The sequence below is a fragment of the Castanea sativa genome, chromosome 10 (genome assembly GCF_040712315.1).
Source record: "Castanea sativa cultivar Marrone di Chiusa Pesio chromosome 10, ASM4071231v1".
Classification (NCBI taxonomy): domain Eukaryota; kingdom Viridiplantae; phylum Streptophyta; class Magnoliopsida; order Fagales; family Fagaceae; genus Castanea; species Castanea sativa.
The window spans coordinates 23,789,179-23,805,672 of NC_134022.1; the positions used below are offsets into that span (position 1 = coordinate 23,789,179).

General features: G+C 42.8%; 1 protein-coding gene across 1 annotated transcript; it reads right to left on the bottom strand.

Moving 5' to 3' along the window:
- Positions 1 to 154: 154 nt before the first annotated feature.
- On the bottom strand, positions 155 to 3,062 carry LOC142611854 (G-type lectin S-receptor-like serine/threonine-protein kinase At1g34300). The gene has a single exon (XM_075783994.1). It carries the CDS (start codon positions 2,967 to 2,969, stop codon positions 450 to 452), a length of 2,520 nt encoding a protein of 839 aa, XP_075640109.1. The 5' UTR covers positions 2,970 to 3,062; the 3' UTR covers positions 155 to 449.
- Between the last annotated feature and the right edge of the window lie 13,432 nt (positions 3,063 to 16,494).

The following is a 16,494-nucleotide window of genomic DNA, read 5'->3' on the forward strand; positions in this document are numbered from 1 at the left end:
AATATCAGCCATTGGATCAAAGTGGTTTAAAAAGTACAAAAAGTAAGAAGTTAGAAGAGGTAAAAGATGAAAAAAGTTGAAATTTTTTGTGAGGGATTTAGGGGTATTGCACCGCATCCAAATCCTTCACTGTTAGCTAAATCTCAGAAATTAGTCAGCACTGAACAAATGCTCATCTTTCATGTATAACTATAAACCATCCCAGGCGTACACTCTGCTTCATAAAGTGAGGTTCCCAACCAATTTTGCTACCTCCTTTGGGTTCCGTCTTGACAACAATATGTACCATGGTAATAACAATTTCTACAAGGTATCATATCAATATCATCTATGGTATCAGGACCACAAAACCAGACCACTTTCAAGCTTTTCAGTGTCAAATCTGGATTAGAAAATCCAGAACCTGAAAACAATTTGTGAGGAGAAATATACTAACAGGCAATTAAAATCTAGTTTGTATCTGAATGTAGAAAGGATGCTGAGGCCCTCTCCATATTCCTCCCAGAAGCATAAGGTGAAACTCCTGCCGCTTGGACTGATGAAGAGGAAGAGGGAGCTGGGGCTGAAGCCGCAATGGTGGAGTAAATGCTTACATTGCTGCTCACATTTATGCTGGTTCCAATAACAGACCCATCACTCACACCTGTAGGTACAGGTGGCTTCTCAATCTCTATAATTCCTTCTAACATCTGGACCACTTTTCCCATCATTGGTCTGTGTGATGGTTGCTCCTGGATGCACCAAAAACTTACTTGAATTGCCCTCACCACTTGCTCCATATCTACGTCTTGGTCAGCCAGCCTTCTGTCAAGGATTCCCTTGACATTACCCTTGTCAAACTCTTCATACGCCCACAAAGAGAATTTTTTCCGATTGGTTTCTGCAGATACTTCGAAATTCCTTCTCCCGCTCACTAACTCCAACAGAACCATACCGTAACTATAAATATCAGATTTTGAAGTTATTGGAAGATTTGCCAGCCATTCTGGTGCCAAATATCCTCTAGTACCTCTGACACTTGTCAAGGTTCTGTACCTATGGTCCCTTGGATTAATCAGCTTGGCAAGACCAAAATCTGAGACTTTGGCAGTATAATTCTCATCCAAGAGAATGTTTTCAGGCTTTATATCACAGTGGACAATGCAGTCTCGACACTCCTCATGAAGGTACGTGATCCCTCTTGCAGTGCCAAGGGCAATATTGAACCGGTACTCCCAATTTAACAATCGATCTGACTGACCTTCAGTAACGAAAAGGAAATTATCAAGAGATCCATTTTTCATGAACTCATAAATTAAAAGTCTATGACGCCCTTCAGAGCAAAATCCAATCAATCTCACTAGATTCAAATGATGGGTGCTACTTATAGTCGCAACCTCCATTCTAAACTGCTTCTCCCCCTGCTCAATTCCCTCAAGTTGCTTGACAGCAACAACTGTTTTATTGGCAAGAATCCCCCTGTACACAGCACCAAATCCTCCAATTCCAAGCTTCTCCTTGAATCCCTTGGTTGAGCGCTGGAGCTCCTTATATGTGAACTGGACAGGAGCACCAGAAGCATACTCAAGAAGAGCATATTGAGCTGCCAATGTCCCAAACTTGGGGCTATTTCTACAACACCACCACCACAAACTACCCTCTAAGGCAATCAACCCAAAAACAGTACTTATAACCAAAAGAGCTACAATCCACGCATGAATCCTCCCACCGCTGCTCTTCCCACCAACCACAGAAGCCGATGGATTCAAAACCACAGGTGAGCAAACCTTGACATAAGAAGTGCTAGGCAGCCCAGGACTCTGATAGCCACTCATAAAACCCGGTGTCTTGATATAACACCACCCAGTCCCATCTGACAACGAAGTTGAAGCGTCACAAGTAGAACTCACAAGGCAATTGGATCTACAAGCCGATATCCCAATAAAAAACACCTCAGAGCTAATCTGTGGAGGGTATGTTAAGAATTGTGTATGCACCAAATCCAACATAGTAGTACTCCCAGCACAATCTTTAGTCTCCTTCTTCCTCTTACACCCTTTCCTACTATCGTTAGGATCTATAGGCTCGAAATTTAGAGATGGGCATCCGCAAATAGGATCGGTCTCATTATAACTACAAATTCCCATATCCCCACAGTATCCAAAAACTTGACATTGGTCCTCCATAGCTGCCCATCTAATAGTTTGAGCCCCACTCCCTCTATTAGAGCTATAAATCCTCAAATTCCCATCATTATCCAACCTCAAAAACCTTAATACATCACTCCCTTCAGCATAATCACTACTATAAGCTAAAATAGCCCCAGTAGACAAAATCTGATCAGAAATAGACAAAATCCCAACAGATTGCAATCCTAATATTGGTGAACTAGCATTGTAGGAAGAGTTCAAGCCTTGATTGTAGTAAAAAATAGTATTATTCCAGCGGAGAGTGAGATTACCAGTAGTAAGAAGACGAAAGGAGTAAATCCCAGATTGGAGAAGCATAGCAGAAGTGAAATTCTGAGAAGGAACGATGGTGTCAGTGGGGTTGTCAAAGGAGGACCAGGCAGTGGAGGTGGAGTTGGAGAGGACGAGGTTGCCGGATTCGAGAAGAGAGGCGGAGGAGACAGAGAGAGAGGCGGTGTTGGAGTCCCAGATGGTGTGGGAAGAGCCGTTGAGGAGGCGGAGAGTGCCGGAGGAGAGGAAGTGGAGGGAGGCGGAGGAGTCAACTGGGGTGGTGCCGGCAGTCCAGACGGGGACGCCGCCGGCGTAGAAGATGGCGGCGATGAAGGAGTTGGAGTTGGTGGAGTTGTTGATGGGGAGGAAGCCGAGAGAGAAGGTGGAGTTTGGAGAGGTCCATGTTTGGCTTGGGTTGGAAGCGTAGAGAGTTGAGCCTAGTGAGATTGTGGCTGCTGAGACTGAGACTGATAATTGTGAAATCATAGTTGTAGTAGCAAGAACAAGCAGAAGATGGGTATGGAGAATCATGGTGGTTTTTTGGGTTTGTTGTTTCAATTTTTCTGAGGATATAAAAAGTGGGTGTCCGTGTTTGACTAGTCTTTCTGCGTGTATTGCGAAAATAGCCAAATACGTTTTGGCCAAATTTACGGCAAACTGTTTAGGAAATATGCTGAAAATCAACTTTTTAAGTAGTTGAGTTTCACCTTATCGAAGTCGAGTACCTTTTTTTTTCGTACAACACTTTTAAAAGTACAGAAAGTGGGGCGGCTTGAAATACTGAGGTATGGGCATTGTTATTAATACCGTTTCGGACCCGTTTCGGTTTGTCCAGTGGAATGGAATATTTCGGTACCAGCCGATTTTGGTGTACCGTTTTAAGGTGTTTCGGGTTCCTAAAAATTAAATTATATATATTCTTGTAAAACATAAAATTGTCAATTCTAATAAATAAATAACTAAATTTCAAATAATACAAATCATTTAGTCTTAACTCTTAAGTCTTAAACATCAATATAACATCTATTTAACATCACACAATAAGAAAATTTACAAGACAATAACTAAACATCAAATAATACAAAACATTTAGTCTTAACTTTTATGTCTTAAACCTCAATACAACATCAAACAATAAGAAGAATTATAACAAGTCATTACTCATTACATAAGCACATAATAATTAATAACTAATAAGCCAACAAAATTTATAACATAATATTAGCCATCAAAAATTTTTTTTTTTTTTTTTTTTTTTCCATAGGCCAAATCATGTACCGGCCGGAATTCACATCTCGGCCGGAATTGGCCGGAATGGACCGGAATGGCCGGAATGGACCGGAATGGCCCGAAATCTAGCCCGAGGTGGAACGTTGGGTATCCCGGTACCGGTTTGCATACCGGAACGAAAAATTCCGGCCGTTCCGGCCGGAACGGAACGGAATCAATAACAATGGTTTGGATAGCTGAACGAGTTTCGCGTTCAACATTTCCAGCTTTTTTTATTTTCTTTTTCTGCGCGCAGATTTTAAAGTGGGACAAGAGACACTGTTTATGTACTGTTTATAAACAGTATACGTACTTTTCATTTTTTTTTTTTAAAATTAAAAAGGATCCGCAACACCATCTGTACATTAAAAAATTATTTTCCTACATTATTTTTAGTTTTCAATTTTTAATTTTCAACTGTATTTAAACAGACCCTAAATCTGAAAGTTTTGTTTTAACCTAAACAACTGGCGTTTATGTTCATTTCGACCACTTATCCATCAATTCAGAGACTCTTATTCCAACTTCCAAAGCACCATAAACCAAAAATTGTACTCTAATAAAAAAAATACCATGGCTATATTACTTTAAGCTAATAAAGGGAAAAAAAATTACTCACTTCAGTAAGATTGAATACCATAAAGAAGTACTCAATTTTTGTAATATCAAGTATCACATCGCTTTTTTTCTTCCACAATTTCAAGGTCAGTAGTGTCAAATTGGCGATTCACCTAAGAACTCTAATTCACTGAATTTGAATATTATTTAGAATTCGATTTTGTGAAACTAAAGTACTAAAAAGTGATAAATTATTAAATATTTTTAAAATTGTATTAGTTTGCCACAAATTTTATCAAAACGTGATATTGTACTATTTTCACCGGATTGAGTGGGTGTCCGTGTTTGACTAGTATTTATGCGTGTATGTAGATACAGAGAGACAAGAAGACTTTTTGCAAGAGAGAGAGAGAGAGAGAAAGTTGCAAGGTTGAGAAAGTCAGATTTCTTTTTTTTTGAAACTTTGAGCAAGTCAGATTTCAGACATTACTCAGTCAGACTAGAAATTATTACCTCCATCAGACTGCTGAAATGGAGGTAATAATTTTTTTTTTTTTTGGGATATAAATGGAGGTAATAATTTGAAGTTTGAGTTAGTGTTTTATTAATTCGTCCTCTCACAATTAATAAAATGCTCCTATGCTGTTATTTTATTTTTTTTTATTTTTTATGAAGTTGACTCACACTTAAGTGATATCATTTTCTTGAGTGGGAAGAACATTTCGGCTACCCTCCCGCACCTAATAATTTCTCCGGTCGCACAAGTTTTAAATTTTCACATGATGACATAGTGCCACTGTGCCAGATTGGCTATCAATATTTTTTAAATAAAAATTATATTTGGTTCTAAAGATAGAAATAATGAAATAATAATAATTAATTGTTAAGTAATGCTATGCACAACAGCCCACCTATTTGTGAGGTAAATTAAAATGGTTTTATAAAATTTTAAATTGATTAAAAAATATATCTTTGCATGATTTGCTTTTACATAACTTCAATTTATCTTAAAATGTGATAAATAACTCAAAAAAAAAAATCCACCTTTAACCAATTTCCATTGATCCATAAAACAATGTCACACCGTAAAATCTTTAACCAAGCCAAAAAGACCCAGATAAAAAGAAACCCCACAATTTAATTGGATTGGTAATATTGGGCATCAAATTGTTAGACATATCATGGTTTGAAGTTGACCATTTCGATTATAGCATGGCGAAATTACAATGGGATACTTCTTTGATATCTCGCACCATAGAGGAGATAGGTCCAAACTGGTTAATATTTTTTTAACACCAACCTCACTAACCTATTAATACTGATAGCATCAAGACTTGTTTTAAATTATCAATGTTTGAGTTTGAACTTAAGTTGGACTTGTTAGAGAGATAGGATTTCACTCATTGTTAAGTTTGAATTAAACAAAAATAATTTTAAAAAAAAAAATTTATGAATTAGAGTTTTAGTTGGACTTGTTAAAGAGATAGAATTTCATTTTATTTAAATAAAATGATAATTTTATTTAAATAAAATGATAATTTTATTTAAATATTGTTTTGACGTGTAAAATTTTGAGAGATTTAGATTCTTCGGTTATATAATAATAATAATAATAATAATAATAAAAGTCTTAATTGAAGCAAAAAAATAAATCCAAATTGTTGTTACACATGTTGAACTTGAACCACATCAGCATAGCATTTTAGTCTAATTTGGTTAATTTTGGTCCATTCGGTCCACTTCGGTTCATTTGATTTATTTCGATCTACTTTGATGATGCATGGGAATGAGAGATTTGTGTAAAAAGATGAGCCATTTCATTGACCATTATGTTGCTTTCTTCGCGTAATGCTAATGAATTCTTGATAAAATTGCATTTTTTATGCTATTAAAATTTTGTATTTATTTTTCTAATATAAGTGATAGATTTACTTATGTATGCTTCATTTTTAGATCATTCAAGATGGAAATATAATAAACAGTTTGTAATGAGTATTAGAAACAAATTCCTACCATACATTACATTTTTATAAAATATTTCGCCTTATATATTAATTAATCAAACAATATATATGATGGTACTGACGAATACGTAACTGACGAGGATAATTATAGACGAAGTTGCCTTCACGGACGAACATTACCAGTATCCGCGTCATCAAAAAGAATTAATGCCATTCAATGCTGCCAATAAAGCTCCAACCGTTACAAGACCAGCTGGACGAACCGACGGGAACGCATTAAAGTCCATAACTCCACCAGAGACGTTATCAGGGAGTCATTAACACTCCAACGGCTACAATCCCCAAGGGTATATAAAACCCTCACAACACCAATACAAGGTACATAAAAAAACGACATCACCACCTGAATCATTTTTTCTGGTATTTCAATCATTATCTTCTTCGATACTGACTTTATCATCGGAGGCGTTGTGGCAGGCACCACACCGGTGACCACTTGAGTAAATTCCTGCTCCCACAGGTTCGTCAGAGTACTTTCAGGAGCCGTCTGGACGAATCCAAGCAAATCAACGAGATACTGCTTCATCAGTTTGGCGCCGTCTGTGGGAACGACTTTGTCATACAACGAGAACGCAGTTCCTACCAGCTCCAGATGGAATCCAACCAGGACTCAGTGGCCTTGGCACAGCAAGTCCGGAATCTCGCAGCCACCGTCGAAGAACTTACAAGACAGAATCAGGAGATGAGACAGAGGTTACAGCAAGAAGAGAACCGGTCAAGAGCTGTTCAAGAAGACGAAGGGGATAGCCATGGGAGGAGTGACCGACGGAGAATGGTAACCCCAGAAGAGCAGCATTCTGACATCCTCCAAGAGATGAGGAAGGAGATGGATGAATTAAGAAACGCCATCAAAGAGAAGACTGATCGAAGCCTGGATAAAATGGTCAGAGCGACGGACTCTCCTTTTACCATAGCAGTCCTGGAAAGACCGGTACCAGCGAAATTTCGGCTACCTCAGCTTGAGCCTTTTGACGGGCTCAAGGACCCCCAAGATCACCTTAACACCTTTAAGACGACCTTAGGCCTTTAACAGCCCCCTGACGAGATCATGTGTCGTTCATTCCCAACTACGCTGAAGGGAGCTGGACGAGAGTGGTTCACGAGATTGCCCACTTCGTCCATCGACAACTTTGAACAGTTAAGTAGTGCTTTCCTGCGCCATTTCGTCGGGGGGCAACGACCCAAAAGACCAGCGGATCACCTACTCACTATTAAGCAAGGAGAGAGGGAGACCTTGCGATCGTATGTAAAACGCTTCACTCGGGAGACCCTAGAGGTGGACGATGCTGACGATAAGGTCCAGCTGACGACATTTAAGGCAGGGCTTAAGTCCAGAGAATTCGTCGTCTCGTTAGCAAAGAATCCGCCCCGGACGATGGCATAAATGTTATTGAAAGCTCAAAAGTACATGAACGCTGAGGACGCACTGGCAGCCATCGTAGACGAGGGGAAGCAAAAGACGGAAGGAAGGAAGGAAGACGAACGCAGGGGACAAAAGAGGGAGCGTCCGAGCCGTCGGAGAGGTGACACCGACAGACGGAAAGAAGAGAAAGCTCCACGACCGGTAAAATTCACACCCCTAATTATGCCTGTTGACAAAATTTTGACACAGATCCAGGATCAACACCACCTAAAGTGGCCAAAGCCCTTGCACTCGTCACCAAGTGTTCGGGACAAGAGCAAATACTGCCGATTCCACAAGGACCACCGCCATTACACAGAAGATTGCCGAGATCTGAGGGGACAGATAGAAGAACTGATACAGAAAGGAAAACTTCAGAAGTTTGTCAAGAAGGGGGACTCCAGCAGGTTCGGAGAGGGCGACACGAGCCAACGAGAGACCTCGTCCAAAAACGAGAGTCGCCGACCTCAACCACAAGAAGTAATCGGGGAGATAAGCACGATAGCAGGAGGACCTTTCATGGGGGGATCGTACAGGTCCCTCAAGAAAACATACCAGAGACAAGTAAACAGTGTCCACATGAAGCCCCCGTTGAAACACAGACGGACGAACCAAGATATATTCTTCAGCGAAGAGGACGCGAGGGGAGTCAGGCAGCCCCATAACGACCCTCTGGTGATAGCACTCACAATTGAAGGGTTCAATACTAAAAGGATTCTCATCGACAACGGTAGCTCTGCAGACATTATGTACCTATCGGCCTTCCAACAATTGAAACTAGGTCCTGGTAAATTGCTTCCGTTTGAGTCCCCCCTCGTCAGCTTTAGCGGTGACCGGGTATACCCCAAGGGCATTGTGACACTAAAAGTCACGATAGGCGCCTACCCGAAGCAGCAAACCCGTCATCTTGACTTCCTGGTTGTAGACTGCCCCTCTTCGTACAATGTGATCATTGGAAGGCCCACGCTCAATCAATGGAGGGCAGCAACGTCCACCTACTGCCTAAAGATAAAGTTCCCGACTGAAGAAGGGGTCGGTGAGGTAAAAGGAGATCAAGTCTTAGCCAGAGAGTGCTATCAAGCCGTGTTGGCTGCAGGAAAAAACCACACATGGACGATTGAAAGAGAAAAAGAAAACAACATGGAAGCCCTAGAAACGGTAGAACTCGTTGAGGGGGAAAGTTCGAAGGTGACGAGAATAGGTACAACTATAAGCCCCGAGATGAGGAATGAGCTCGTCCGTTTCCTTAAAGGAAATTTGGACGTATTTGCATGGAGTCACAAAGATATGCCGGGCATACCCTGCCAGGTAATCCAACACGAGTTGAAGACAGATCCTGAGAAGAAACCCGTCCAGCAGAAACGACGGGTCTTTGCCCCCGAACGAAACCAAGCAATCATGGAAGAAGTTAACAGGTTGTTGCAGGCAGACTTCATCCGAGAAGTTTATTATCCCGAATGGCTGGCCAACGTCGTGTTAGTGAAGAAAGCAAATGGAAAATGGAGAATGTGTGTAGACTTCACGGACCTAAACAAAGCCTGCCCGAAAGATAGTTTTCCCCTGCCAAGGATAGATCAGTTGGTAGACTCTACGGCTGGACATAAATTACTAACATTCATGGACGCATTTTCAGGTTACAACCAGATAAAGATGGCTAAGGAAGATCAGGAAAAAACCGCCTTCATCACAAGCCAAGGACTCTACTGCTATAAGGTGATGCCCTTCGGACTGAAGAACGTAGGGGCAACGTACCAAAGATTGGTGAACAAGATGTTCAGCAAGCAAATTGGAAGAAATATGGAGGTATATGTGGACGATATGCTCGTCAAGAGCAAAGAAGAGTTAAGTCACCTGGACGACCTGGGAGAGACATTTAATACCCTCCGAAGATACCAGATGAAGCTCAACCCTAGTAAGTGTGTTTTCGGGGTAGCTTCGGGAAAGTTCTTAGGGTTCATGGTATCCCAAAGGGGAATAGAAGCAAATCCGAAGAAGGTGCAAGCGATACTCGACATGGCATCCCCCAAAACCATCAAAGATGTCCAAAAGCTCACGGGAAGAATAGCTGCACTAAATAGGTTCGTCTCTAAAGCGACGGACAAGTGCCTCCCATTTTTCAAAACGTTGAAGCAAGCGTTCGCCTGGATTGACGAGTGTGAGGCAGCTTTTCAAGAACTCAAGCGCTACTTAAGCAGCCCGCCCGTCTTGAGTCCCTCAAAAGCCGGAGAGATCCTTTATTTATACCTGGCAGCCTCATCCACAGCCGTCAGTGCTGCCTTAATCCGAGAAGAAGACAAGAAGCAGCTCCCAGTTTATTATGTCAGCCAAGCCTTCCAAGGAGTAGAGGCCAAATACCCCAGGATTGAGAAGATTGTCTTCGCCCTAATAGTGGCTTCGCGAAAGCTACGACCGTACTTCGAAGCACACCCTATCCTTGTAATGACGGATCAACCCATCAGGAAATCCATGAGCAAGCCTGAAGCAGCTGGGAGAATGGTCCAGTGGGCAATCGAACTCAGCCAGTTCGACATCGAATACCATCCCAGAACGGCCATCAAGGCGCAAGCTCTAGCAGACTTCATAGCAGAATTCACCCTCCCAGACGATGGTGACATCATGGACGAGGCGGAACAGTGGACGATTCAGACTGACGGGTCGTCAGCCCGAAAGAGGGGAGGAGTAGGGATCATTATAAACACCCCCAATGGAGAAAAACTCCAATATGGAGTCCAATTAAAATTCCCGGCAACCAACAACGAGGCTGAATACGAAGGCATACTGACGGGACTAAGACTTGGCAATGCTCTCGGGATTAAGAACTTGCTCATTCAGAGTGACTCGAAACTAGCGATAGGGCAGATCAGGGAAGAGTATGAGGCGAAGGAAGAAAGGATGCAGAAGTACCTCAAGTTGGTCAGGCATCTAGCTCGCGGGTTCGACAAGTTGAATTTCGTCAGGATCCCGAGAAGCCAAAATGCAGAGGCAGACGAGGTCGCCAAGATGGCCTCGTCTATAGAAGAACCAACGAACAAGGAAATTCTCATGGAGATTCAGAAATACCCTAGCATCGAGGAAGTCCCGGTATTCCCCATCCAGAACATGGGTGGTTGGATGGAACCGATCGTCTCATATCTTCAAGACGGACACCTCCCTCATGACTCAATGGAGACCAGGAAGATTAAAGCAAGGGCGGCCAGATTCACAATTTTGAATGATACCTTATACAAAAGAGGATTCTCCTTGCCTTATTTGAAGTGTCTCGACGAGGAGGAAGCTAAGTACGTCCTCCACGAAATCCACGAAGGGATTTGCGGGGACCACGCCGGGCCCAGATCCTTGGTAAGTAAGGTTATTAGAGCAGGATATTTCTGGCCAACTATGCAGGAAGACGCTATGAAGCTCGTCAAGAGGTGCGATAAGTGCCAGAGGTTCGGGAACGTCCAGAGGCTGCCAGCAAAGAAGATGACAACGATTACCTCCCCCTGGCCATTCGCACAATGGGGGATCAATATCGTCGGTCCGTTACCCCTGGGAAAAGGACAAGTACGATTCTTGCTCGTCGCTATCGACTACTTCACTAAATGGGTTGAAGCAGAAGCAATAGCAACGATCACAGAGGCAAGAATCCGTAGCTTCGTGTGGAGAAACATAATTTGCAGGTTCGGGATCCCGCAGACGATCATTTCAGACAATGGCCGATAGTTCGACAGCCAGGGATTTAGAGACTTTTGCTCGGGACTGGGTATCAAGAATAAGTTCTCGTCGCCTGGGCACCCACAGTCTAACGGACAGACGGAGGTAACTAATCGAACACTGCTCAAGATCATAAAAGCACGACTAGACGAAGCTAAGGGCACGTGGCCAGAAGAATTGCCCAATGTCTTGTGGGCTTACAGGACGACAGCAAGAACCCCCACGGGAGAGACGCCTTTCAGGCTCGCTTATGGCACTGAAGCAGTAATCCCAGTCGAGGTGGGTATGACCAGCACCCGGCGAGAAGTCTTCCGCGAGGAGAACAACGACGACCAGCTTCGAATCAATCTGGATTGCTTAGACGAGGTAAGGGACAAAGCCTCGAACGTGACGATGAAGTACCAGCGTAAGATGACTGAATACTACAACAAAAGGGTCAGGCTCAGAAGACTAGAAATTGGCGATCTCGTCTTACGTAAGGTGACGACTGCAACTAGAGACCCCGCCCACGGGAAACTTGGCCCCACATGGGAAGGACCTTACAAGGTTGTGCACTACTCCCGACAAGGCAGCTATCACTTGGAGACCCTAGACGGACAAAAACTCCCGCGACCTTGGAACATAGAAAACTTGAAGAAGTACCACCAACAGACATAGATCAAGAATGTACTAATTACTGAAAATTAATGAAATGATGATTCAAATGATGTGCTCATACAGGTACCAAGTATCGGAGAGTTAGAAAAAAAAAAAAAGTCTAAGTAATAAGATTCCGCATCGACGGATGTACATTACTGACGAAGACAAAAGCAAAGAACTTTTGTCTAAGTAATAAGATTCCGCATAGACGGATGTACATTACTGACGAAGACAAAAGCAAAGAACTTTTGTCTAAGTAATAAGATTCCGCGTAGACGGATGTACATTACTGACGAAGACAAAAGCAGAGAACTTTTGTCTAAGTAATAAGATTCCGCATAGACAGATGTACATTACTGACGAAGACAAAAGCAAAGAACTTTTGTCTAAGTAATAAGATTCCGCGTAGACGGATGTACATTACTAACGAAGACAAAAGCAGAGAACTTTTGTCTAAGTAATAAGATTCCGCATAGACGGATGTACATTACTGACGAATATAAAAGCAAAGAACTTTTGTCTAAGTAATAAGATTACGCATAGATGGATGTACATTACTGACGAATATAAAAGCCAAGAACTTTTGTCTAAGTAATGAGGTTCCGCATGGACAGAGACACATCATTGACGAAGACTAAAGCAAAAAAAAGAAAAAAAAGAAACGCCCAAGTACAGGGGAAGGCTTAAGGGATAACGTTCCCATCCAGTGGGCGAACATTACTGACGGATACAAAAAAAAAAAATTTTATAGCAGAATATATCCAAGTAGATGTAATATTATAAAAGCCTAAAACCTGAGGCCATTGTTCAAAAAAAAAACCCCATAAACACTGGGCTAAAAATACACATGAAAATTTCTAATTGTCCAGGAAATTGAGCCTGAAAAACATGTCAGGCACCTCAAAAAAAAATACATGTAATAACAACTTTTTAATGACAGGTTCAGACATCCGGGTCGGCATCGTCTCCAGCTGGGGCATCGAGGGCAGGAGCATCGACGACGGGAGCATCAGGAACGTCCTCAGGAGCTTCGGCGGCGGCGGCTAGGGCAGCCTCGTCAGCAGAGATCTCCTTATCGACCTCCTCCATATCCAGCGCCTCCAAATCCACCCCGGAAGGATGCTTGATGCAATACCTCCTCAAGAGCTCAAACCCCTTAAAGTACCAGCTGAAGAGCACAGAGTTGTACTCTTCAGTCTGCTGGAAGCCCTCGATGGCCCTAGAGGCGACGACTTTGATTTTTTCCTTCGCGGCTGCGAGCTGCTCGTCCTTTTCCAGAACCAGCTGCTGTTCAACCTTAAGATCGTCGCCCAGCTTTTTGACCTCGTCCTTGTATTGGTGAACATCTTCCATCACGGATGTCAGCTCCCTCTTCAGCCTCGAGTTCTCCATCTCCAAGACTTTGATCCGAGAAAGCGAAGACTCGACCTTGGCCTCCTGAGCCTGGTACTCCGCTGAAAAATGGACGGCTTCCCCCAACACCTAAAAAAAAAAAGAGAGAGAAAAAAGGGTGGCATGCAAAAGAATAAATAAGAAAGAGAGAGGCATATGTGTAAAGGCGTCATGAGAAACAAACGATTTACCTGGACGAGTTTATGGATATGACGACCCATCAACTCAGCTGGAGTCGAACCTGAAAGCACCTTCAGGTCCTCGGCATTCACTACCCCACGAGCCCGATCCATCGCCAACCTCTCGTCACCCCAAATAGTGGACGATTCGGCGGCATCCTTTTCTTTATCCGACGTGCGAGGCCTCTTGGAAGCAGGTGTCGGAATTTCTTCTACCGAAGTGGCCGGAGAAGTCGTCCTCGTCGTCTCGGCACCCAAAACCACGGGTGTGGTCGAGACCGTCGGAGTAACGGAAGCAACCTTGCCCTTCACTCGAACCACCTTCTTCCCAAGACTCGACAAGGGTTCGTCTTTCTTGGACCTCATTTTTTCATACATGCCCTTGTTGAATTTCGTCGTCATCTCTGCAAAAGGGAAAAATTTGTAAGAGAAAGAGCAAATTGAACAAGTACAGCCTCAGGGTCAAGACCGACGAACTTAGAAGCTTACTCTTTTTTCCCTCGATATCAAGGCTTCGTAAGACGTAGGGAGACGGATCGGGGCCGAGGTTGTAGAAAGCGAGTGTCCTCGGGTCTACCAAGTCGTCCCAATTTTCAATAGATTGGGAATAAGTGATGGCCGCCTCAACGCGCTCCTTGTACCTGCTTTTCAACTTCGGTCTTCGTTTAGCTGCACGAGGACGAAGGAAATTAACAACAATCACCCAAAATATATATATATACACGTATGTAAAAAAAAAAAAAAAAGGGCGAGAAAGAAGACTGACGCACCTAAGGTCGGGGTTCCCCACCGACGAAGCAACCTGGGGATCTCACCCCAGTCCTGGCTGGAGGGAGTCTCAAAATTGTCCCCAGACACAAACACAAATCTGGACTTCCAGTACCTGAAGGACGAAGGTAAGCCCTTGACGATCCTGGTTCTTCTCTCCCAAGGTACTAGCTCATAATACCCGTACTCTTTGGACTCTTTTAGACGGTATAAATATACGAGCTCGTTCACCTTAATCATATCCCCGTTAGCGGCCAACCATATTTCCATACAGTTGACCACTATTCCCCACGAATTGGGCATAAGCTGCCCGGGGGCAATCCCCAGATATGCCAGGAGCTCCATCACCAAAGGGTGGACGGGAAGCCTAAGCCCACAAGTGAAAGCGGCCTCATAGAAGCACACTTCACCGGGGAAAAACGAGCAAGCCCTGTCATCGTCAGTGGGACGACGAACACGGACCCGCTCTGGGAATTGAAATCTATCCCTAAACCGATTGACGGCGTCGGAATCTAATCCACACGGCTCCACGAGGGCGTGGAAAGCCCTAACCTCTCTAAATGTCGAGACGGCTGTATCTCCCTCCATAGGATCGTCGCTAGACGACAATCCAGTATCGAGGTCACTAGACCTAACCTCTGACATCAACTTAAGCTTCTTCACCAAATCTTCAAACCAATCGACGGACTCTCGGAGCAATGGGAATAAATCACCCAAAACAACACCTAAACTACTACCCTCAGAAACAAAGCCCCTCAAATTGGGGAAAGCACCTAACGACCCCCCTAAGCGAGCAAAAAGAAAAGAAATTGAAGGACAGGTTTCCTTAACCTCTAAATTACTGACCATGAACTTCCAGTCTACAAAGAAGAATACTAAGATTCCCACAGAAAGAAGGGAGAAACAAACAGGGAGAACCAAAAAAAAAAAAAAAAAAACAAACAAACAAACAAAAATCAGATACTTGCAAAGAAAAAAAAAGAAAAAAGAGAGAGAATGAAGAAGCTTACCTCGAAGAAAGCAAGGAGCCCAACAGCCAAGAACCAAAAAGGAGCAAAGAAACGTACGAGGAGGATGCTTAGAGGAGAAAAACTGGAGTTTGGAAGGAAATGAAAAAGTAAAGTGCAGAGAAATGAGTTTAAAAGCCAAGATAGAAGTAAAAACCGAAATCGGCAGGAAACCCAAGGGTCAGTCCCTTTCCAACCCCATCACGCCACGTGGCCATGACCCACGTAACGCCGCCGTAACGCATTCAATGCGGCACGAAATCCTAAAAAAAAAAAAGAGAGAAAAAATTGTTCGGCTTCCACGATCGTCACTGACGACCATAAAGCCCGGGGGCATCTGATGGTACTAACGAATACGTAACTGACGAGGATAATTATAGACGAAGTTGCCTTCACGGACGAACATTACCAGTATCCGCGTCATCAAAAAGAATTAATGCCATTCAATGCTGCCAATAAAGCTCCAACCGTTACAAGACCAGCTGGACGAACCGACGGGAACGCATTAAAGTCCATAACTCCACCAGAGACGTTATCAGGGAGTCATTAACACTCCAACGGCTACAATCCCCAAGGGTATATAAAACCCTCACAACACCAATACAAGGTACATAAAAAAATGACATCACCACCTGAATAATTTTTTCTGGTATTTCAATCATTATCTTCTTCGATACTGACTTTATCATCGAAGGCGTTGTGGCAGGCACCACACCGGTGACCACTTGAGTAAATTCCTGCTCCCACAGGTTCGTCAGAGTACTTTCAGGAGCCGTCTGGACGAATCCAAGCAAATCAACGAGATACTGCTTCATCATATATATATATATATATATATATATATATATATATATATATATATATATATATATATATATAAGCAGAGACCTCATGCGAGAGAGCATGAGATTCTGCCATGTGGCGCACTCTATGAAGAGAATTGAGATATCCTTAAACCATATTAGAGATAAGAACAAATTTAAAAGTGGATACTCTTTATTTCATTTGGTTCAATGTTTCAAGACTGTTAGAACATGTGTGGATATTGTTAGAAACATATGTTATGTAAATTGGCTAATCTTTTGACAAAACACACTTTACTTGTAATTGGGTAGATTTAAGATA